This window comes from Onthophagus taurus, chromosome 10 (assembly GCF_036711975.1).
Source record: "Onthophagus taurus isolate NC chromosome 10, IU_Otau_3.0, whole genome shotgun sequence".
In the NCBI taxonomy this organism is placed as follows: domain Eukaryota; kingdom Metazoa; phylum Arthropoda; class Insecta; order Coleoptera; family Scarabaeidae; genus Onthophagus; species Onthophagus taurus.
In genome coordinates, this window is record NC_091975.1 from 5,939,288 (window position 1) to 5,965,827 (window position 26,540).

The 26,540-nt window shown below is 29.2% G+C and overlaps 1 protein-coding gene across 4 annotated transcripts; it reads left to right on the top strand.

Moving 5' to 3' along the window:
* The first annotated feature begins 22 nt into the window (after positions 1-22).
* Positions 23-26,540, top strand: LOC111413727 (GRAM domain-containing protein 2A-like). Of its 4 annotated transcripts, none has more exons than XM_023044800.2 (8): positions 23-376; positions 435-510; positions 3,388-3,489; positions 18,334-18,510; positions 20,662-20,846; positions 24,476-24,780; positions 24,832-25,281; positions 25,332-26,540. In XM_023044800.2, exons 1-8 carry the CDS (start codon positions 97-99, stop codon positions 25,428-25,430), a joined length of 1,674 nt encoding a protein of 557 aa, XP_022900568.1. In that variant the 5' UTR covers positions 23-96; the 3' UTR covers positions 25,431-26,540. The 4 variants fall into 4 exon arrangements, with proteins under 4 accessions (XP_022900568.1, XP_022900569.1, XP_071055305.1 ...); XM_023044801.2 differs by lacking the exons at positions 23-376; positions 435-510 and adding exons at positions 2,352-2,567; positions 3,021-3,059; XM_071199204.1 differs by lacking the exons at positions 23-376; positions 435-510; positions 3,388-3,489 and adding an exon at positions 7,928-8,305.

Sequence of the window (26,540 nt, forward strand, 5' to 3'; positions counted from 1 at the left end):
GTCCACGAGGCAATCCTCCTCTAACCACCACGCGATAATAAATAATTGAAATTGTTTTATTACATTTGAAGATAAGAGAGACAATAACATTTGATTATGAACTCAGTATCGTCGAAACCGTCGGAGTATCTACTCAAACAAGCTCTTATCATGTTTTTAAATGAAAACTATGTAAATACAAGTGGCAACGAAAATATTTCTAATACTAAAGAAGATGATAAAGAAGTTATACAAAAAAATTATGAAGAAAGTGATGTGGATGTTGTTGAAGTTACAATTAGAGCTAAAAGAAATAGTGCTAAAAAGTTTAGAGACTCGTTTAAGAGATCTTTTTCGTTGATGAGATCAAAATCTTCTGATAACACGAAAAATGAGGGTGAGTTTCTTCTTATCTAGTTGTTACGATTTGTTTCAAAAGAATCGTTTGTGATCAGTTGGGAAGAACTTTGGAACTGCGAGAAGAGCTATTTCTGCTTCACCGCCTAATATGAGTCCAGTTTTGACTGAGAGGTGAGCCTTGACCCACTTTTATAGACTTCATTTTAAAAATAAAAAGAAATTTTTATTGATTTTATTTTTTTGGCAAGATTCATTCATCATTTCTAAACTAGTAAATTTATTAGTAATCAATCATACTAACAAATGTTGAGTCACGAGATATCATAAAAAACGTCATTTAAATCACGTAATCCTGTTCAGGTGTCCGGGTATTAGTTTTTGAAAGATAATGATGGAACAATCGAAAGATATTTAATCCTTTGGAAGATAACAAGTCTCGACGATTTTTTTTTTTAATTCTTTGGGTTAAAAAATATTCTTATATATTGAAGAATATAAAAAAATCAGTTATATCTCAAGCGAATCCTGACTTTCTTTAACATCATCCTTATCATTTATCAAGATTGTCTTAGATATAACTCAACAATATCCCTAATATCAGCGAATATCGTCCCTTACATCCCTCAACACGGTTTTGGAATCCCTCAATACCTTCATATCATCACCATTAAGTTAATTGTTTCTCAACATCATCCCTAATATATCTCAATATAATCCCTAACATCTCTTAACATAGTTCTGGTCAACCTCAACATCTTCCCTATCATGTATCAACTTCATATCTGCAAATATTATCCCTGATGTTTCTCAATATCATCCCTATTATATAATCATCGTCCTTAATAACCTCAAATATTGTTCATGATACCCTCAAACATCGTCAATTGCTTCAAAATCGCTTCTCATATGCCTCAATATAATCCCTAACATCTCTTTGCACTTCCTAAGTACCCTCAACATATTCCCCATCATTTATCAACTTCATATATGTAAATATCGTCCCTATTATATAATCATCGTCCCTAATAACCCAAAATTGTCCCTGATATCTTGAAATATCGTCACTTGCTTCAAAATCGTTTCTCATATGTCTCAATATAATTCCTAACATCTCTTTTCATTGCCTAAGTAACTTCAATATCTTCCCTGATATCTGTCAACACCGTTTTTGCGAGGAACTCGCGATGAGCAACAAAAAATTGAACTTCATAAACACACTATCAACTATATAGGGTGTTCCAGAGGTTGGTATTGGGATATCCTGTGCCACTTAGTTTCCACAATTAGTGTTAACAGATTTAAACATCATCCTTGACACTTTTCTCAAAAAACTGCCTCTATTTGCGAAGAAGAATTTTTTTAATACGATTATTAGTTTTTGAGATGACTTTTAAACGTGTTATTTTTGTAAGGTTGTTAAAGGAAATGTTAATTGAGTTTAGAGTTTCGCAAAATTAATTAAAAATCGTGTTAACGTAGCAATTTCGTGTTAAAAAGGAGATGTAATCTGAAACGGTACGTGGATTTTAACCCGGTATGCGTATATACACCGAAAGCTCTTGAGCTTATTGATCAAGCGGCACCGCGCAACTCTGCAGCTTTCTCGGAAAAAAGCGAAATTTTACCTCACCCTATTCTAAAAATTCATAGATTCCTATTAAAAATTAAATTGCTTTAATGAAATTATTAATTAGAAATAATAATAATAACTTTTTCTTTAATATTGCATAATTTGTAAAAAAACGAATAAATCTGTATAAAGAAATCTTTGGTGATATTTGTACCTGGTTCTGTTTAAAAAAAGCTTTCTTACATTTTAATTTTATTCATGTTCGTGACTTTAAAGGTTATTTGTAATATCGTGATGTATTTCTAAGACAATGAAAATGTAACACGCGAAGAAGCATTCAAAACTTAAAATATAGATTAAATTGTGGAAGAGAACCTATTTGGGATGGAGCGGGTTCTAACGCAAGAAAAGCTGCGCAAGCACACGAACCGTACACTATGGAGCTTGCACCGGCTCCAATTCCAAAGCTTCGGTGTTGTACAACGAAGGGCACGACATAAACTTCCTCATTTTTTAAACATAAAATCCATCTAAAAAATTGTTATCTCCGGGATTACTGTTTATATTTAAAAAATAATCAAAACCAGTGTTTGTTTACCAACAAATTATGATTTAATTAGTGGTTGAATCGATTTTAATTGGCTATTTCGTTATTTAGGTAAGTTTCTAATTTTTATTTTTGAGTTAAAATCAGGGGGATTATAATAATATAGGTTTAGATTAAATTGTATTCGGAGAAATTGAGTTTTTTTTTTCATCGCCATAGATAACGTCACATCTATCGTTCAATTAGGGTTATTAATACGTTTGGCAAGGAGGAGTACTCATGAATATTTCCTCATTGATGCTAATTCGTAAATGACATGTCCCGAGTTGGTTCTTGGTCGTTTTAATATGAAACGAACCCGTGTCTTCGATCGATAAACACCGTACTTTTCGTTTGGACGAATACCGACGTTCTAGAAGCTTTAAAAAGCACTTTTTGGGATTCATGCAGTTTTAATGCACTTAGCAACAAAAAGAATTTTATTTGAAAAAAAAAACGATTAAAATCCAAATTAAAATCAAAAAATCGTGATTATGACATTAAGATTGAATTTGAATTTTTCAGGAATTAATTGAAGAAATTGATTTGCTGAATGCCCCACAGGTAGAAAGTAAAAACACTAAAAATCAATGTCATGCACTTTTCTCATTATTTGCTCGATGCACTCTTTAAACATCATTCTTCTTCAAAATAATAAAAAATTTAATGACACAATTAGAAAAACAATCCTTTTTGACCTCTCACATTTCTACACGTGGTGCTTTAGAAGTTTAGAACATGCATTTTAAAATCATTCCAAGACTTAGTCTGGGAATGTTTGCTTTATTGGCAACCAACTTCAACAGAAAAATTCTAAATCTTTAAATTTAATTCTATTTATGACGAAAATTCGTTTGATTTTATTAATTTTTATTTATTTTTTTTATTTCAGGCCTAATTTAGCACCTTTGGTAGTTGAAGATCCGCCAAGTAGCGATAATGGAAGCGATCTGGAAGATTTAAGACAACATAACGACCCCGCGCTCCTCAATGGGTAAGGTAAAAAGAAAATTAAAAAATACAACTCTTTAAATAACACATAGTAACACAATGAAGGTTACAGTTTACTGGCAAAAAGTGATAACCCAAGTTAAACTTAACAGATAAGAAACACAATTACACTCTAAGATTTACACTTTAGTACTGTGTCAACTATCTTGGGGTTATCTCCTTTTATTACCGGCCTACTTAACACTCTCATTGATAAAAGACATGACAGAAAGAAAACGAAGAAAAACGTTCCCCGTTTTGCATATTTTCATTTTCAATTTTAAGAAACGATCAATTTTTAGGTGAGTTTCAACTTGGATCATATTAATTTTAATATAAACCGTAAGAATCTATTCCATATTTAGGGTAAACAATAATAACTTAAAGATGAGAAGATAATATACAAAAGTACTGACCTCATCGCGATGTATCTGTTTTAATTCAAAAGTGAGGGAAAGTTTAAACCGAATTCGTTTTAACGGCGTGCATTTTCCGACAGATGTACGATTTGTTTATTGTATATTAGATCCGACGATATCTCGTAAATGCATTTCTTCGTAATATTTTTAGTTTGCTTTTTCTACCTCGACATTAATAACCTATGTTAATAATAAATTCAAGTATTATTCATAATAAATAGTCAGGTGTATAAAATTCTTTTATGTAATACAAGAAATATTTTATTATTAAGGATTCGTGTTCTTGATTCATACATGATGAGTTAACCATTAAAGTTAGAAGCTTATAATATATTTACACAATACGAACTAATATTGCTGATGATTCTTGTAATTGTTGGATGTAATCTTCTTACTGATCTGTTTGATGGCGAAATAAGACACCAATTTTATGTAGTTTTATGGCGATATCTCAATTACTTTCCTATTAAATTTGGGTTTAATTCAAAAAATCGCATCAGAGAGATTTATAGAAAAGAAGGGATTATTTTTGGTGGGTTGAAACTGTATTAAATTTGCTTCAAAATGGTTTATATTTCATTTCGATATCTTAATTACATTTCCAGATATGAGTTTTTTAAAATTTAGTCTTTATAAACGTAACCTGTCAAAAATTGGTATGAAGGGTCTTATTAAAAATATTATAACACCCACAATTACAGAAATAAAGAAATGATATTTCCCACATTAAATATCGATTAAATTTGCTTTTAAATCATTTTTATTTCATGCCGATATCTCAATTAGTTCTTAAGATACAGCTTCTTAAAGTCCTCAGATCAAATTAACCTCAAAATCACGCAGGGTTTAATTCAAAAAATCGCACCAGGGAGATTTATAGAAATGAAGGGATTATTTATGGTGGGTTGAAACTGTATTAAATTTGCTTCAAAATGGTTTACATTTCATTTCGATATCTCAATTACATTTTGAGATATGATTTTTTTTAAGTTCAGTCTTTTTAAACGTAAACTGTCAAAAATTGGTATGAAGGGTTTTATTAAAAAAATCAGAACACCCACAATTATAAAAATGAAGAAATAATATTAACTACATCAAATATCGATAAAATTTGCTTTTTAATCATTTTTATTTCATACCGATATCTCAATTAGTTCTTAAGATACAGCTTCTTAAAGTTCTCGGATCAAGTTAACCTTAAAATCAAGCAAGGTTTAATTCAAAAAATCGTATCAGAGATTTATAGAAATGAAGGGATTATTTTTGGTGGGTTAAAACTGTATTAAATTTGCTTCAAAATGATTTACATTTCATTTCGATATCTTAATTATATTTTGAGATATGATTTTTTTTAAGTTTAGTCTTTATAAACGTAATTTGTCAAAAATTGGTATGAAGGGTTTTATTAAAAAAATCAGAACACCCACAATTATAAAAATGAAGAAATAATATTAACTACATCAAATATCGATAAAATTAGCTTTTTAATCATTTTTATTTCATACCGATATCTCAATTAGTTCTTAAGATACAGCTTCTTAAAGTTCTTGGATCAAGTTAACCTTAAAATCAAGCAGGGTTTAATTCAAAAAATCGTATCAGAGAGATTTATAGAAATGAAGGGATTATTTTTGGTGGGTTAAAACTGTATTAAATTTGCTTCAAAATGGTTTATATTTCATTTCGATATCTTAATTACTTTTTTTAATTTTAGTCTTTATAAACGTAACCTGTCAAAAATTGGTATGAAAGGTTTTATTAAAAATATCATAACACCCACAATTACAGAAATAAAGAAATGATATTTACCACATTAAATGTTGATAAAATTTGCTTTTAAATCATTTTTATTTCATGCCGATATCTCAATTAGTTCTTAAGATACAGCTTCTTAAAGTCCTCAGATCAAATTAACCTCAAAATCACGCAGGGTTTAATTCAAAAAATCGTATCAGGGAGATTTATAGATATGAAGGGATTATTTTTGGTGGGTTGAAACTGTATTAAATTTGCTTCAAAATGGTTTATATTTCATTGCGATATCTCAATTACTTTTTTTAATTTTAGTCTTTATAAACGTAACCTGTCAAAAATTGGTATGAAGGGTTTTATTAAAAATATCATAACACCCACAATTACAGAAACAAAGAAATAATATTTACCACATTAAATGTTGATAAAATTTGCTTTTAAATAATTTTTATTTCATACCGGTATCTCAATTAGTTCTTAAGATACAGCTTCTTAAAGTCCTCGGATCAAATTAACCTCAAAATCACGCAGGGTTTAATTCAAAAAATCGCATCAGGGAGATTTATAGAAATGAAGGGATTCTTTTCGGTGGGTTGAAACTATATTAAATTTGCTTCAAAATGGTTTATATTTCATTTCGATGTCTTAATTACATTTTGAGATATGATTGTTTTTAATTTAATCTTTATAAACGTAACCTGTCAAAAATTGGTATGTGGGGTTTTATTAAAAAAATCATAACACCCACAATTACAGAAATGAAGAAATAATATTTATCACATTAAATATCGATTAAATTTGCTTTCAAATAATTTTTATTTCATACCGGTATCTCAATTAGTTCTTAAGATACAGCTTCTTAAAGTCCTCAGATCAAATTAACCTCAAAATCACGCAGGGTTTAATCCAAAAAATCGCATCAGGGAGATTTATAGAAATGAAGGGATTATTTTTGGTGGGTTGAAACTGTATTAAATTTTCTTCAAAATGGTTTATATTTCATTTCGATATCTTAATTACATTTCGAGATATGATTTTTTTTAAATTTAGTCTTTATAAACGTAACCTGTCAAAAATTGGTATGTGGGGTTTTATTAAAAAAATCATAACACCCACAATTACAGAAATAAAGAAATGATATTTACCACATTAAATATCGATTAAATTTGCTTTTAAATAATTTTTATTTCATACCGGTATCTCAATTAGTTCTTAAGATACAGCTTCTTAAAGTCCTCGGATCAAATTAACCTCAAAATCACGCAGGGTTTAATTCAAAAAATCGCACCAGGGAGATTTATAAAAATGAAGGGATTATTTTTGGTGGGTTGAAACTGTATTAAATTTGCTTCAAAATGGTTTATATTTCATTTCGATATCTTAATTACTTTTTTTAATTTTAGTCTTTATAAACGTAACCTGTCAAAAATTGGTATGAAAGGTTTTATTAAAAATATCATAACACCCACAATTACAGAAATAAAGAAATGATATTTACCACATTAAATGTTGATAAAATTTGCTTTTAAATAATTTTTATTTCATACCGGTATCTCAATTAGTTCTTAAGATACAGCTTCTTAAAGTCCTCAGATCAAATTAACCTCAAAATCACGCAGGGTTTAATTCAAAAAATCGCATCAGAGAGATTTATAGAAATGAAGGCATTATTTTTGGTGGGTTGAAACTGTATTAAATTTGCTTCAAAATGGTTTATATTTCATTTCGATATCTTAATTACATTTCGAGATATGATTTTTTTAAAATTTAGTCTTTATAAACGTAACCTGTCAAAAATTGGTATGAAGGGTTTTATTAAAAATATCATAACACCCACAATTACAGAAATGAAGAAATGATATTTACCACATTAAATATCAATCGAATTTGCTTTTTAACCATTTTTATTTCATGGTAATATCTCAATTAGTTTTTAAGATACAGCGTCTTAAAGTTGTACTTCTGTCAAGCTTATCATACACACCTTAATTCAAAAAAATTCTAATAAAAATATCAACAAACAGCTGATCTCGATTCTAAGAAGCGTACTTCTTGCTCTATAGTTATGGAAATGTTAAAGATCTAAACCAAGAAGATGTTATTCAAGATAATAGAAGGATTAAAGAGAGATTTTATATGTCCTTCATATTTTTAAGTTATAATTTTTTTAAGTATTAGTTGAAAACCTATCTAGGAATGAAAATCACCTATGTTCCAGTTGCTATGGTATCGAAACCAAAGCGTTGAGCGCAGTCGTCAGTTCTGTTAAGCCTTTCCTTTCGTTAACATCGTCGCGCGGTCTCAACTCTTCGTCCTGTTTTTTTAGTAGTTTAACATCGGTCATCGTGGCTTTCTGTTCAATTACTTAAACCAAATTATTCGCGTTCTGTTCGGTTCGATTTAGATCTTTCAACTGAACATTAACTTTGAATATTAATACAAAGCCCTGTTATGCTTAAGATAAGCAAAAATAATTTTTGTAAATAATTAATATTTGAATTAATTTATTCAATACTGTTTTAAAATTGGGGATATGTGCATGAGTGATTCTGTGATGTTGTGTTTCGTCCAAGGGTTGGATAATAAAGAGAGGGATGTCAAAGAACACAAATTGCAAGTTGTTAAAAATAAGTTTTTGCGCAAAAGCAGGTGATTTTCATTTTTAATTTATGATTAGAACAGCTATTTAAATAAACGCAACTATTATTTTTTTTTAATTTCGTAACATCATCAAAATTTATTCTGTCTCGACATTTTTATCGACCCATTTTTAGGAGCGAAGACAGCAAACTCTAAATATTCGAGAGGGTTGGTTATAAAACAGTAAAGCGGAAGCGACAAATAGGGGAAGTCATGCATTAATGACTACAGGGAAAATCCCAAGAAAACACGCGAATCAAAAATTCCAAAAAAAAGATTAAAATTTAATTTTTGACCTTTTTTTCTTTTAATCTCCTTAAATAAACAATAAATTTTGGTGTAATTATAATCGCAAACGAGTTTTTCTTGTTTAAAAAAATGATTTGGAAATTTCAAATTATACTTGTCGATAAATTGCACTTTAAACAGCACCAATTAATGTTTTTTAATGGAAAAAACTGATACAAGGAATCAGTTTTATAAAAGCCAACATCGATTAAACATCAAAATAGTTTTCAAAAAACCATGAAAAGATATATACGGTATGTGCAAAATTTCTTTAAAAAACTTAATTTAAAAGCCCACGTGCGCAATTATCTAATCCGTTCAAGGTGTTAAAATTGAATTATCAACTCGAGAAATGTGTCAACTAAACGTGCTTGGTCGATATTTAGTTTTAATAAATTCTTTAAAATCACTATTTTCGCGATTAATTTATCTTTAAAGATAATCGAAAAATGTGTACTTCCGGTTGTAAGTTTTAAAAAAATTTGGATTATTTTTTGAAATAAATTAATCGACTTTGGAGTAATTTTAAAGGATTTTTTATTGCCCACATGATGATAACCTTAAAAATAAAACCGTATTAATCAAGATGTAGTGAAGCAAAACTAAGTTAAAAGTTCTTCGTTGGCCGAAACGTAGACGCTTACAGTTATAAATGTTTCATGCCACTGGGTCAACGTACCGGACTCTTCTTCGTCTTTTCTCCTTGAATTTTAACTTTTTTATTGCCTTCATTTTCATCTTTTTATAAACCAAAATTACTCCTAATGTTGTTTAAACGTTAAAGACAATAAAAAATGTTTAGGTTGCCTTTCGCTAAAATAATCAAACAAGAAAAATGTTTGTTTATTTATTTACTTTTTTTATCCTTAAACTGAAATGAACACATTTCCTTTTAAATTCTGTTAAAAATGAGTTTTTTTAAGACTTCTAAGAGGAGATTGACTATTAACACATTAAAACCAGCTGATATGAAATATGAGTATGAAATCATCGCGTTCACGATCTTATAAATAACTTAGTAGGAAATTCCTCGTCCTCAAACATTTATTTTTGGGTAACTTAAAAAAAAGAGGTCGCTTCGATTCATATTTACACCGAAATTTAGATATTTTATTACTCATGAGATATATTTATTTATGGAAAATCCTACTTACGATTTTAATAAATTTTAATCTAATCTTTTAAGGAAGTTTCGATAAATTACGCAAAACTAATAGTTCCGATATTGACCTATTTTTAAATTCCTAATACACATAAATTAACCAAATTTATTTATAACCCATTTCCACATTACGAAATTTTGAGATGGTTTTGTCGGTTTAAGCGGAAACACGTGTTAATTTAATTTTTAAGGAAGTTCATTTATAACCAGCTTAATTTTTTTATTTTTGTCATTTTGAGTAATTTTATAAAAAATTCTTCAAACCCATCCTGAGTGTTATTCCAGGTATAACGCAAAAGTCTTCGTTAGCAAAACCGACAAAACTCTTGGCAAAGATCCAGAGATTCCGAAAATTTCGACACACACACACTCTCCCAACAACATAAGGAAGCTGTCCGGCGTGATCTGGATCAGTTCTTCCATTCCACTCATTGTTTACACCCCAACAGGACCTCACAGTATTCCCCGAGTTACTTTAAGTGTCCCGTAAAACTTAAGTGTCTTATTTTTGCGCAGCCAACACTTTGTTCTCCACTTTTCTTCTTTTTATTATTTTTTTAAACTATTCATAATACAACTTTGTGAAAACGATTATTATTTGAACGATACTTTCGCCTATATTTAAGGTACGTACCAAGGTCGTCAGATATTTATTATTTAACATGGGAACGGATCACTGGTTGTTCTCTTTAAAAGAGAAAACACAATTTCAATGTCACTCAATCGATTCGTCTTAATGATGATGGTTTTTGACCACGTGGAACTCTTGACAATTCTTATTATTATGTATCATTTGGAACTATCAAACATCATAAGTTTAACTCAAAAAATCGTATCATAGAAATTTATAGAAATGAAGAAATTATTTACTGTATTAAATTTGCTTCAAAATAGTTTATATTTCATTTCGATGTCTCAATTATATTTAGAGATATGACTTTTTTTAATTTAGTCTTAAAAACGTAATTTGTCAAAAATTGGTATGAAGGGTTTTATTAAAAAAATCAGAACACCCACAATTATAAAAATGAAGAAATAATATTAACTACATCAAATATCGATAAAATTTGCTTTTTAATCATTTTTATTTCATACCGATATCTCTATTAGTTCTTAAGATACAGCTTCTTAAAGTTCTCGGATCAAGTTAACCTTAAAATCAAGCAGGGTTTAATTCAAAAAATCGTATCAGAGAGATTTATAGAAATGAAGGGATTATTTTTGGTGGGTTAAAACTGTATTAAATTTGCTTCAAAATGATTTACATTTCATTTCGATATCTCAATTACATTTTGAGATATGATTTTTTTTAAGTTTAGTCTTTATAAATGTAATTTGTCAAAAATTGGTATGAAGAGTTTTACTAAAAAAATCAGAACACCCACAATTATAAAAATGAAGAAATAATATTAACTACATCAAATATCGATAAAATTTGCTTTTCAATCATTTTTATTTCATACCGATATCTCAATTAGTTCTTAAGATACAGCTTCTTAAAGTTTTCGGATCAAGTTAACCTTAAAATCAAGCAGGGTTTAATTCAAAAAATCGTATCAGAGAAATTTATATAAATGAAGGGATTATTTTTGGTGGGTTAAAACTGTATTAAATTTGCTTCAAAATGATTTATATTTCATTTCGATATCTCAATTATATTTTGAGATATGACTTTTTTTAATTTAGTCTTAAAAACGTAACCTGTCAAAAATTGGTATGAAGGGTTTTATTAAAAAAATCAGAACACCCACAATTATAAAAATGAAGAAATAATATTAACTACATCAAATATCGATAAAATTTGCTTTTTAATCATTTTTATTTCATACCGATATCTCAATTAGTTCTTAAGATACAGCTTCTTAAAGTTCTCGGATCAAGTTAACCTTAAAATCAAGCAGGGTTTAATTCAAAAAATCGTATCAGAGAGATTTATAGAAATGAAGGGATTATTTTTGGTGGGTTAAAACTGTATTAAATTTGCTTCAAAATGATTTACATTTCATTTCGATATCTCAAGTACATTTTGAGATATGATTTTTTTTAAGTTTAGTCTTTATAAACGTAAACTGTCAAAAATTGGTATGAAGGGTTTTATTAAAAAAATCAGAACACCCACAATTATAGAAATGAAGAAATAATATTAACTACATCAAATATCGATAAAATTTGCTTTTTAATCATTTTTATTTCATACCGATATCTCAATTAGTTCTTAAGATACAGCTTCTTAAAGTTCTCGGATCAAGTTAACCTTAAAATCAAGCAGGGTTTAATTCAAAAAATCGTATCAGAGAAATTTATAGAAATGAAGGGATTATTTTTGGTGGGTTAAAACTGTATTAAATTTGCTTCAAAATGATTTACTTTTCATTTCGATCTCAATTATATTTTGAGATATGATTTTTTTTAAGTTTAATCTTTATAAATGTAATTTGTCAAAAATTGGTATGAAGGGTTTTATTAAAAAAATCAGAACACCCACAATTATAAAAATGAAGAAATAATATTAACTACATCAAATATCGATAAAATTTGCTTTTTAATCATTTTTATTTCATACCGATATCTCAATTAGTTCTTAAGATACAGCTTCTTAAAGTTCTCGGATCAAGTTAACCTTAAAATCAAGCAGGGTTTAATTCAAAAAATCGTATCAGAGAGATTTATAGAAATGAAGGGATTATTTTTGGTGGGTTAAAACTGTATTAAATTTGCTTCAAAATGATTTACATTTCATTTCGATATCTCAAGTACATTTTGAGATATGATTTTTTTTAAGTTTAGTCTTTATAAACGTAAACTGTCAAAAATTGGTATGAAGGGTTTTATTAAAAAAATCAGAACACCCACAATTATAGAAATGAAGAAATAATATTAACTACATCAAATATCGATAAAATTTGCTTTTTAATCATTTTTATTTCATACCGATATCTCAATTAGTTCTTAAGATACAGCTTCTTAAAGTTCTCGGATCAAGTTAACCTTAAAATCAAGCAGGGTTTAATTCAAAAAATCGTATCAGAGAAATTTATAGAAATGAAGGGATTATTTTTGGTGGGTTAAAACTGTATTAAATTTGCTTCAAAATGATTTACTTTTCATTTCGATCTCAATTATATTTTGAGATATGATTTTTTTTAAGTTTAATCTTTATAAATGTAATTTGTCAAAAATTGGTATGAAGGGTTTTATTAAAAAAATCAGAACACCCACAATTATAAAAATGAAGAAATAATATTAACTACATCAAATATCGATAAAATTTGCTTTTTAATCATTTTTATTTCATACCGATATCTCAATTAGTTCTTAAGATACAGCTTCTTAAAGTTCTCGGATCAAGTTAACCTTAAAATCAAGCAGGGTTTAATTTAAAAAATCGTATCAGAGAGATTTATATAAATGAAGGGATTATTTTTGGTGGGTTAAAACTGTATTAAATTTGCTTCAAAATGATTTACATTTCATTTCGATATCTCAATTATATTTTGAGATATGATTTTTTTTAAGTTTAGTCTTTATAAACGTAATTTGTCAAAAATTGGTATGAAGGGTTTTATTAAAAAAATCGGAACACCCACAATTATAAAAATGAAGAAATAATATTAATTACATCAAATATCGATAAAATTTGCTTTTTAGTCATTTTTATTTCATACCGATATCTCAATTAGTTCTTAAGATACAGCTTCTTAAAGTTCTCGGATCAAGTTAACCTTAAAATCAAGCAGGGTTTAATTCAAAAAATCGTATCAGAGAGATTTATAGAAATGAAGGGATTATTTTTGGTGGGTTAAAACTGTATTAAATTTGCTTCAAAATGATTTACATTTCATTTCGATATCTCAATTACATTTTGAGATATGACTTTTTTTAATTTAGTCTTAAAAACGTAACCTGTCAAAAATTGGTATGAAGGGTTTTATTGAAAAAATCAGAACACCCACAATTATAAAAATGAAGAAATAATGTTAACTACATCAAATATCGATAAAATTTGCTTTTTACTCATTTTTATTTCATACCGATATCTCAATTAGTTCTTAAGATACAGCTTCTTAAAGTTCTCGGATCAAGTTAAACCAAAATTACGTAGGGTTTAATTCAAAAAATCATATCAGAGAGATTTATGGAAATGAAGGGATTATTTTTGGTGGGTTAAAACTGTATTAAATTTGCTTCAAAATGATTTACATTTCATTTCGATATCTCAATTATATTTTGAGATATGATTTTTTTTAAGTTTAGTCTTTATAAATGTAATTTGTCAAAAATTGATATGAAGGGTTTTATTAAAAAAATCTTAACACCCACAATTATAGAAATGAAGAAATAATATTAACTACATCAAATATCGATAAAATTTGCTTTTTAATCATTTTTATTTCATACCGATATCTCAATTAGTTCTTAAGATACAGCTTCTTAAAGTTCTCGGATCAAGTTAACCTTAAAATCAAGCAGGGTTTAATTCAAAAAATCGTATCAGAGAAATTTATAGAAATGAAGGGATTATTTTTGGTGGGTTAAAACTGTATTAAATTTGCTTCAAAATGATTTACTTTTCATTTCGATCTCAATTATATTTTGAGATATGATTTTTTTTAAGTTTAATCTTTATAAATGTAATTTGTCAAAAATTGGTATGAAGGGTTTTATTAAAAAAATCAGAACACCCACAATTATAAAAATGAAGAAATAATATTAACTACATCAAATATCGATAAAATTTGCTTTTTAATCATTTTTATTTCATACCGATATCTCAATTAGTTCTTAAGATACAGCTTCTTAAAGTTCTCGGATCAAGTTAACCTTAAAATCAAGCAGGGTTTAATTTAAAAAATCGTATCAGAGAGATTTATATAAATGAAGGGATTATTTTTGGTGGGTTAAAACTGTATTAAATTTGCTTCAAAATGATTTACATTTCATTTCGATATCTCAATTATATTTTGAGATATGATTTTTTTTAAGTTTAGTCTTTATAAACGTAATTTGTCAAAAATTGGTATGAAGGGTTTTATTAAAAAAATCGGAACACCCACAATTATAAAAATGAAGAAATAATATTAATTACATCAAATATCGATAAAATTTGCTTTTTAGTCATTTTTATTTCATACCGATATCTCAATTAGTTCTTAAGATACAGCTTCTTAAAGTTCTCGGATCAAGTTAACCTTAAAATCAAGCAGGGTTTAATTCAAAAAATCGTATCAGAGAGATTTATAGAAATGAAGGGATTATTTTTGGTGGGTTAAAACTGTATTAAATTTGCTTCAAAATGGTTTATATTTCATTTCGATATCTTAATTGTATTTTGAGATATGTCTTTTTTAAATTTGGTCTTTATAAACGTAACCTGTCAAAAATTGGTGTGAAGGATTTTATTAAAAAAATCAGAACACCCACAATTATAAGAATGAAGAAATAATATTAACTACATCAAATATCGATAAAATTTGCTTTTTAATCATTTTTATTTCACACCGATATCTCAATTAGTTCTTAAGATACAGCTTCTTAAAGTTCTCGGATCAAGTTAACCTTAAAATCAAGCAGGGTTTAATTCAAAAAATCGTATCAGAGAGACTTATAGAAATGAAGGAATTATTTATGGTGGGTAGAAACTGTATTAAATTTGCTTCAAAATGGTTTATATTTCATCTCGATATCTCAATTACATTTTGAGATATGATTTTTTTTAAGTTTAGTCTTTATAAACGTAAACTGTCAAAAATTGGTATGAAGGGTTTTATTAAAAAAATCAGAACACCCACAATTATAAAAATGAAGAAATAATATTAACTACATCAAACATCGATAAAATTTGCTTTTTAATCATTTTTATTTCATACCGATATCTCAATTAGTTCTTAAGACACAGCTTCTTAAAGTTCTCGGATCAAGTTAACCTTAAAATCAAGCAAGGTTTAATTCAAAAAATCGTATCAGAGAGATTTATAGAAATGAAGGGATTATTTTTGGTGGGTTAAAACTGTATTAAATTTGCTTCAAAATGATTTACATTTCATTTCGATATCTCAATTATATTTTGAGATATGACTTTTTTTAAGTTTAGTCTTTATAAACGTAATTTGTCAAAAATTCTTATGCAGGGTTTTATTAAAAAAATCAGAACACCTACAATTATAAAAATGAAGAAATAATATTAACTACATCAAATATCGATAAAATTAGCTTTTTAATCATTTTTATTTCATATCGATATCTCAATTAGTTCTTAAGATACAGCTTCTTAAAGTTCTCGGATCAAGTTAACCTTAAAATCAAGCAGGGTTTAATTCAAAAAATCGTATCAGAGAGATTTATAGAAATGAAGGGATTATTTTTGATGGGTTAAAACTGTATTAAATTTGCTTCAAAATGATTTACATTTCATTTCGATATCTCAATTACATTTTGAGATATGACTTTTTTTAATTTAGTCTTAAAAACGTAACCTGTCAAAAATTGGTATGAAGGGTTTTATTAAAAAAATCGTAACACCCACAATTATGGAAATAAAGAAATAATATTAACCACATCAAATATCGATAAAATTTGCTTTTTAATCATTTTTATTTCATGCCGATATCTCAATTAGTTCTTAAGATACAGCTTCTTAAAGTTCTCGGATCAAGTTAACCTTAAAATCGAGCAGGGTTTAATTCAAAAAATCGTATCAGAGAGATTTATAGAAATGAAGGGATTATTTTTGGTGGGTTAAAACTGTATTAAATTTGCTTCAAAATGATTTACATTTCATTTCGATATCTCAATTATATTTTGAGATATGATTTTTTTTAAGTTTAGTCTTTATAAACGTAAACTGTCAAAAATTGGTATGAAGGGTTTTATTAATAAAATCAGAACACCCACAATTATAAAAATGAAGAAATAATATTAACTACATCAAATATCGATAAAATTTGCTTTTTAATCATTTTTATTTCATACCGATATCTCAATTAGTTCTTAAGATACAGCTTCTTAAAATTCTCGGATCAAGTTAACCTTAAAATCAAGCAGGGTTTAATTCAAAAAATCGTATCAGAGAGATTTATATAAATGAAGGGATTATTTTTGGTGGGTTAAAACTGTATTAAATTTGCTTCAAAATGATTTACATTTCATTTCGATATCTCAATTATATTTTGAGATATGATTTTTTTTAAGTTTAGTCTTTATAAACGTAATTTGTCAAAAATTGGTATGAAGGGTTTTATTAAAAAAATCAGAACACCCACAATTATAAAAATGAAGAAATAATATTAACTACATCAAATATCGATAAAATTTGCTTTTTAATCATTTTTATTTCACACCGATATCTCAATTAGTTCTTAAGATACAGCTTCTTAAAGTTCTCGGATCAAGTTAACCTTAAAATCAAGCAGGGTTTAATTCAAAAAATCGTATCAGAGAGATTTATAGAAATGATGGGATTATTTTTGGTGGGTTGAAACTGTATTAAATTTGCTTCAAAATGATTTACATTTCATTTCGATATCTCAATTACATTTTGAGATATGATTTTTTTTAAGTTTAGTCTTTATAAAAGTAACCTGTCAAAAATTGGTATGAAGGGTTTTATTAAAAAAATCATAACACCCACAATTATAGAAATGAAGAAATAATATTAACCACATCAAATATCGATAAAATTTGCTTTTTAATCATTTTTATTTCATACCGATATCTCAATTAGTTCTTAAGATACAGCTTCTTAAAGTTCTCGGATCAAGTTAACCTCAAAATCAAACAGGGTTTAATTCAAAAAATCGTATCAGAGAGATTTATAGAAATGAAGGGATTATTTTTGGTGGGTTAAAACTGTATTAAATTTGCTTCAAAATGGTTTATATTTCATCTCGATATCTCGATTAGATTTAGAGATATGATTTTTTTAATCTTAGTTTTTATAAACAAAACCTGTCAAAAATTGATATGAAGAGTTTTAATAAAAAAATCATAAGGTTCACATTTATAGAAACCAAGATTTGTTTCTTAGATAGAATTTAATTTTAAATTTATTTTAAGTAAGTTTTTCTTGAAGAGTCAACGAACGGCTTTAGATCACCAAGTATAAAACACGTAACATAACACAATATGATTGTCTTAAGAGCTTCCTCTTTACAACAACAACCGCTGGCAATCGACCGTTTGCCATTCGCATTTCATTAATTTTAATACACGTTCAACCTTTAAGCGTCACGTACCGAGGAGAATCGTTTAATAACAGATGAGGTGTAAACACCGATAGTAATTTCCGTTTCCTTGACGTAAACGATTAGTTATTAGTAATTACGAACTATTCGAATCGATTTTGAATCTTTATTTTAAAATTCTCATTTTAAGTTTTAATTTTTCATATTTAATCCCATCGAGTTCTGAGCTGTTTGAATTTAAACAAAAAATTTGATATTGAGGATTAATGTCAATATCAAAGATGTTTTTCGGCATTGATGTCAAAACATTTTAACCTTACATATTTTTATTAGGTCAAAGAATAATTATTTTGTGCGTTTTGTGGGATAAATTTAGATTTGTAGTAGTTAATTAATTGTTATTTCAGGTCTTCAGGCAACTTTGGGAGCGCGGGGGCACGCTCAGCCCCAAGTACGCCCCAAGGATTGCTCGGGACGTCTTCAGGAACGTTTACAGACCATCTATCTCAACCATCTAGTCCAGGATACATAACTCCGTCTATTCAAAGAAGTCCCAGTCATAGTTTGTTTGGAAAATACGATAAGTAAGTTTTAAATCCAATTAAAAAAATGAATTACAATAATCACATAAAATATAAGTTTTGAATGGCATTCTTACTTGGAATTGCCCCTTATTACTCATTGTTAAATTCCGAGAATTAAAAATAACTCGTTTTCTTTGCAATTTCTTGCCATTAAAAGTTTAAACCCTGATTATAGAAAAACGTTAACTAACGGCTCTTTATCCTTTTATACTTTACATTCAATGTAAAATAATAAATAACTTGCGTAATACGCGCGCGGCGAATGTAAATTACCGTTTTGGTTCGGTTTTCTTTGCCGATCGCGCACCGAGTAAAATGCAAATAGACGCGTGTTTACCGTTGATAATTTTCGATTACGCAACAACAATTTTTGGTATATAATTAAAATGAAAAGGAGCGTCGATAAAGTTAAAGCACTTTGAAGTGAAGATTTCGAATGCTGCACGTAAATTTTTAAAGGTAAATATTGCGATCGAACGGAAATAGAGCGGATTGTGTGTGGTTTTTTGGGAACATGTGACCCAATTTGCGGAACTATAAAGATGGGTGTTTCGACAATAACTCATTTTGAAAGGAACACATTCTATTCAATGTTTAATAAACAATGTTTTACAATTGTAAGCTTTCAGAACTAAATGTTTAAATGTTGAAAAGATAATCTGATAGAATTAAATACCTTTTAACATTCACTTTTAGTAGTTTAAATAAATGCTTTCTCATTTATCTTTGGTGAGGTTCATACCATTTCATACCAAGTGAATTCTTCTGGACCAGCAGAATCTCGTCTTTTATCAGCAGTAAAATGTCAATGTGGTCCTGTGGACTTCTAGTGACCAGTGTTTAATCTCCTGCAAGCAGTATCCAGTCTTTTGCAAGCAGTGGCGAGTGTTTCATTTATTGCAAGGAGCAGCAACGAGTTTTTTGTCCAGTTTTCTAGTCTTCTGCCAACAGTATCTAATATACTTCTAGCAGTTAGAAGTCTTCTTTATGCAGTATCTAGTTTTCTATTAGCAGTACGATTAATAATTTGTTATTGCTAGAAAACAGTTTCATAACCCATCGAGTAGTTTAGCCAACCCAATTCAACAAGATAAAATTTAAAAATTAAATAATAGATTACTTAATTGCGTAATTTTCTCCCCTCTACTTCGCCAGCAATGTTATTCATGTTACAGGTCGACATTAGGTCATAGATATGAAATTCTTGGTAGTTCGCGGCAATAAAATTTCCATGCAAAAAGTATTAAAGACAATAATGATTTTAATAACCACCGCATACTGCAATTACAACAATTGTTCCCAAATTCACCTTGGTAATATTTTTTCTTAAATTATATTTCATATTCAGTATTCTGATGGTTATCTCAAAACCAGGTTGAGATAACGTTATCAGTCACAAAAAAATTATCTACACCTATAACGATTAAACACCTGGGTTTTATGACACTAAAGCCATTCGCTTTCATACACTTCTCCAATAAATGTGAATCATTTACGCGCGTTGCTTGCGGTTAAAAAACCAGAAAAAGAGAGGTCGAAAAGGTGATTTCCTTCATTCTCGATAATACTATGACGATAAATCTCGGTTGTGGGATCGTGTTTGTTGTTAAAATTAGCCGATAAACGTTGTACTTTGCCTTTTAGCGTTTTAAGACGCGTCGAGTAAACCGATGTAAATGGTCAATATCATTCGTAGACGATTTAAAGTTGCGCAAATTAAATTGTTGTTAAAGATGGCTTTATCGCATAGTAAAGATTCCGATAGTTCTTCGTCGTATTCTTCATCATCCTCAGGAGAATATTACGAGTAAGTATATAATTTTATCAAATTTGAATTTGTTATCGATTTTAAATTATTATCTCGTAATTTAATATATATTTAATTATTTGAACAGCTGCACATAAAAAAAGATAAATCGTGTATATCTTACTGCGCGTCTCTATTTCATTGTTTTAATAATTCAATTTCGAATCGATCGATTTAATAAATATTTATCTCGTGGTTTATTAATATAATCGCGTTATTTTTTTTTTGTTGTTTCGCCTTCGGGATCGAACCTAAGCGATGCGTTTTAAATCAAATATTTACATTGATATCTATCTCATCGATCATCAAGCTAATGTTAAAAATTAATTTTTAATAAATTTCAGAGGAACGTTAAAACAATTATCTTCTTCAACGCCAGCGATGACGGCTCAAGCTCAATCTCCAGAGCCACCGAGTCCAAAAACTACATCATCTAAAGAAGAAAAACATCATACAACTTCAAAAGGGAGACAAAAAAAGTTTCATCGACATTTTCCTATGGTGGATATCGATGAGAAAGTACTTAATCGTAAGATTTTTTTGATTTAAGGCCGGTTGTATAATATACCGATATATGTATGTACTTCCCGACAATGTTATCTGGTCGATAAGTTAGTCGGTGAGATTATAACCTGTTAGATATATATAGTTACCAAGGTTTTTATATAAAAACTTTGTATGGTTACTGCATAGGTTAACCTATAACATACGTTGTGTCAGTTGTGTGTCGTGAAAAAATTTTTTAAACAATTATTATTGTCAAAATCTTAATTCAAATTTCAAAGAAAGACGTTAGCGTTATCAACATATGGCACAAATTACTAGATATGGGGAAAAAGTGCTACCAACCGCCTCTTATTTCGCCGATACCAATCTTACCAACAAAAAATTGATATCTTGAATTAAAAAATGTGGTTTTTCTCGAAATTCCGCTGTATTAACATACAACTGTACAGGTGTCCCAATTTCGATGTCCGCATAGGCTATCTCCGAAACTAAAAGAGATAGAAAAAAAGTAGCTTACATGTCATGATCTCGTTTTTCGAGAAAATGCTAATGCCGAAAACTCCGAACAGCTGTCGTCTTTTGTTTTCACCCTATCGGCAAAAACTGAAAATTTTGCAAAAACGACAATCGCGAATATCTCACTTATTATCAAAGATGGAGTATTATAAATAAAACATTATATGGGCAACTTTTTACGAAGAATTCAGTGGCGTAGGTAGAATTTTTTTCCCATCTTTTATTTTAGAAATTTTAGACGTAACTTTATTTTTTTAAATGGAACCATAGTTGGCAATGGCTTAAAATAATTTGTTATTTTCTTCTGATAACAAATATATATAGTTTGTGGGTATATTTCTTATCGTTATTAAATAATTAACAAAAATTCATTTTGTTCCATCTAAATCTAATGTATGTATTTAAAAGCTAATGTTGCTGTGGTGATAACCATACATACTATGATAGAACATAAAAAAAAATTCGATAACAACTCTGGCATTATGTGCTGGTACGATGCAAGGTTTATATATAAAAGGTTGTCTAGGTTCGTACGCAACCATACTGCGCATTACGTCACATGTGGAAAATAATACCGCCAAGCAATTCAAATTAAACAAATGCATGGAACACCATATGGCCATGAGGTTGCGTGCGCAATCCGTGATCGCTTACGTCACGAAACACTCCTGCTCTTGCCCCTCGCCCACAAACTAAAATCAAAGTATTGCAGCATAGGAACTTAGACAACCTTTAATATATAAACCTTGGGTACGATGCACCAGCATGTTAAGTGTCAAAGTATAACAAAACTGAATAAAACTTTACAATGAATTTTGAAAATTATGAAAAATGTAACATGATGGAATGCTATATATTGTCAGATAAAAATGCGACGTTAGCCGCGGAATTTTATTTCACAAGATATCCAGAAAGAAGACGTGCGGTTGTCTTCTTTCTGGTCTTTGCTCGTTGTAAGAGCCTTCAGCCGGTTAGCAGAAAATTTAATAGATATTTGGTCCTTCTCCAAACCACACACAAAAACATACCAAAATGACCTGCAAGAGAAATTGCAACAAGACGTCTGACCCAAAAGCCGCTGCTCCCGAATATGATAGAGAAATAAGTATAAACCATACAAAGCGGGGCTAACTCATTATTTACGTGCTGGAGATGTCAATCGAAGATTAGAATTTTGTAGATGATATTTAGAAAAATTAAATAATCTGCTGTTTGTTCAAAATGTTATCTGGACCGATGAAGTCTCTGAGTGTTCAAAGAAGATTGGGGTTCAATATATGGTGTGTCCTTTTAGATAATAGAATTTTGGCATATAGTATCTACCATAAAAACTTAAACTCAGGGAAATACCTCAATATATTAAGGCTGCACATTGAGCCTTTGGTCGACAATTTGCCACTAAATATGTCTCAAATGATATATTTTCAGTATGACGGAGCACCAGCACATAATGCCAGAGTTGTTAGTGAATTTTTAAATACTACTACAAACTCAAGGACAGTAGAATCTAATAGGACTGCTACATCCATTGTTGTGACAACCTACCCGCAAACTACATTTTCCACGCCCAGCTGTTGTTATGGTCTATGCGTTTGCTGTGTGTTTTTAGAGGTTATATCCTAGACGTATTCATATTAGTTTTGAAATTTTATGTTTTTAGGCGTATTAATGTCTATCATATAACCTCTAAAAACACAGACAGTTACCAGACGTGGTAAATAGTGTGACGTAGATTGCGGGCAACCAACCCGTAGTCGACTACAAAAATACAATGGTTGTAACAGTCCTGTTAGATTCTACTGTCCTTGCTACAAACTTTGGCAATAATTGGAAACAATGCTTTCCCTCATGGTATGGTTATCACCATAACAACATTAAGTTCTAAATACATAACAATAGTTTTAGAAAGAACAAAAAAAATTGATACATTATATTCAATCATAGTATGTATGGTTATCACCATAGCAACATTAGCTTTTAAATACATACATTAGATTTAGATGGAACAAAATGAATTTTTGTTAATTATTTAATAACTATAAGAAATATACCCCACAAACTATATATATTTGTTATCAGAAGAAAATAACAAATTATTTTAAGTCATAGCCAAGTATGGTTTCCATTTAAAAAAATAAAGTTACGTCTAAAATCTCGAAAATAAAAGATGGGAAGAAAATTCTACCTACGCCACTGAATTCTTCGTAAAAAGTTGCCCATATAATTATATTTTATTTATAATACTCCATCTTTGATAATAAGTGAGATATTCGCGATTGTCGTTTTTGCAAAATTTTCAGTTTTTGCCGATAGAGCGAAAACAAAAGACGATAGCTGTTAGCAGTTTTCGGCATTAGCATTTTCTCGAAAAACGAGATCATGACATGTAAGCTACTTTTTTTCTATCTCTTTTAGTTTCGGAGATGGCCTATGCGGACATCGAAATTGGGACACCCTGTACAACAGCGAATATCTTTATCGTCTGGATAGTTATGAGATAGATTTATTATTAATAGTAGCGAGCCTACATAAAATATTCAGTCTTTTTCCAGCAATAACAAATCTATGTAGTTGTCGTCATGTGTGAAGTCTTCTGTAACCATTATCTGGTCTTCTTTTAGCAGTATCTAGTCCCCCAATAGTATTTTCTAGCCATCTGCATGCAGTATCCAGTCTTTTGCCAGCACATTTCATCATTGTTAAGCAAGAAACAGGGTGTAGTTTCCTTCTACTGACGTCTAGTTTGCTGTTAGTTGTAGCTAGTCCTCTGCAAGCAATTCCCAGTCATGTGCAAGTAGTATCCAGCCTCTATCAGCAGTATCCAGCCTTTAATCAGCAGTAAAAAGTCTATGTAATCGTCATCATGCAAAAAAAAAAACAGTTTATGGATTTCTGCAATTAGTGTCTAATCTGCTGCAAGCAATATCTAGTCTCCTGTTAGTAGTATCCAGTTTTCACAATAACCAATCTTTTGACAGCACTAATAAGTTCATGTCGTCGTTATGCATGAAACAGTGTTTAATCTCCTGTAATGAGTATCTACTCTTCTCCGGATAATTATAAAATAGATTTATCGTAATATTGTACAACCGGCCCTTAATTAATTTAAGTTGTATTAAATGTGCTTTTTTTTAGATTATTCTTGTGCCCTTTTGGGCGACATTCTCCTCCAAGGGCAATTATATATCACCAACAACTACTTCGCCTTTTACTCGAACGTTTTTGGTTACGTCACGAAACTTTTAATCCCGATGCTTTCCGTTGAAAAGCTCACTAAAGAGAAAACAGCAAAAATCATACCGAATGCTGTTGGAATCACCACAGCCGAAGATAAACACGTTTTTGGAAGTTTAATGTCTCGTGATAGCACATTTAGATATATGATTACCGTTTGGGAGAGAGCTAGGAATGCTCAACAGCTTTTAGAACCAGAAATACTTGTAAATACGGAAATTTTTTGAAAATTTTGATTTTAATAATTTTTTTTTTAGCCCATTGAACATAATTCAGATAGCGATAGCAGTGAAACTCGGGAAGAAAGCGGGCGAGAATCCGCAGCCTCTGAAATAAACGCTCGATTTACAAAGTGTATCATAAAAACGGAAATAAGAAAATCGATCGATTGCGTTGATAACCCATCGATGCTCATTAATAAGAAGTTATCAGAAGAAGCAGGAATTACGACGTATTTCTCAAAACAAAGGCTCCTCATTTTCGCGAGCACCTTAATTTTGGTTCTTTTATTTTTTTCCGCCGCAATTTTGTTGTATAGAATAGGAAGAATCCAGCAGAGGTACTCCTTGGCTTTACAAGATTACCTTTCAATTCCACAAAACGAAGACGTTTACAGCGAGATTTTAAACTGGCAAACGCATCTTCATTCAAAATCAGCCGGGGCGGTGCATAGCTTTTTAGATACAAATTTGGATCAAATCGCAAAGGTAAAACGAATTGAATTATATTTATTTCTCAAATAACAATAAAACAATAGGTTCGACAATCTTTGGAGGCCCTTTCAACTTTATTAATGCCAAACGATAGCAACGTGAATCATAGTGTGCAATCAACGCAAGATCAACAAGAAAGTTAGCTGAATTAATGGAAAGACTGATGGAGAATTAAAATGAATGGAGAGGCAGAACAAATATTAACACACACCAAAAGATATAGCCAAAAAAATAATAATAAGAAGATTAAAAATTAAAAAACAGAAAAACTGCAAGTTCCTTTTACAAAATAGATGTCCTCATGCTGCAGTATTAAGACACATTTTAACACTTTTCGGTCGTGTTTCAAAAATGATTTTTAAAAGTGTGATTTTTACGAAGTTAAAACATTCCTCGGGTGTGCTAATGAATGCTATTTTTTAAAAATTTCTTTAAAATAACTAAAACGGGCGGAAATAGACTAAAATTGTGCCATGTCAATTAATTTCGATTTCTTACATTTTAAAACGACGAAATGGTAACAAACTTGGAATAAATCTGGAATAAACAAATATAATCTATTAAAATAAGAAGTAACCCACCCCAAGATTCAAGAAAGAAGAAACGCATTTAAAAAAAAATAGATTAATTTTAATTTTTTTTTAATGGACAGAAAGAATTGATTTATTTAATTTATTTTTCTTTGAATTTTCTTATTGCTTTACGGCTAATAATGAGATGTTTAGATATTTAAAATCATCTAGACATAACGTGGTTTCAAATTGAAATATAACGTAGTGTACGCCTAATAATAGGGTGGGCTTTCGAATGAGAATTGAACGGAATTAAAACAACTTCATTTCCATCAATTAGCGTTCGGAAGCTTTCATTTTAATTTACCTGCACTGTGCTGGGTATTTACACCCCGGCTGTTAGAACTTCTTAAACGTTTACATGCTTATATACGAAATAAAAATGAAAAAGGAAAAGTTATTAATAAAAAATAAATAAAAACGTATAAAGCATGTTGTGGTAAATTACGATTAAAAAGTGTAATAGTTTCCTCTATTCCTATACGTATCGTTATTATTATTAATCAATGGTTTTTTATATAGCGAGTTTTATTGGTGTATAAATTTGTATAGTTTATTTATTGTTTTTTATTTTAATTTGTACTGTTTTTTCTTGAAGATGTTTGTTACTTTGTACTTTATAGGACAACTGTGATACTTTAATTTTCATTTTATGTTTTATTAAACGATCTTAGAATCCAA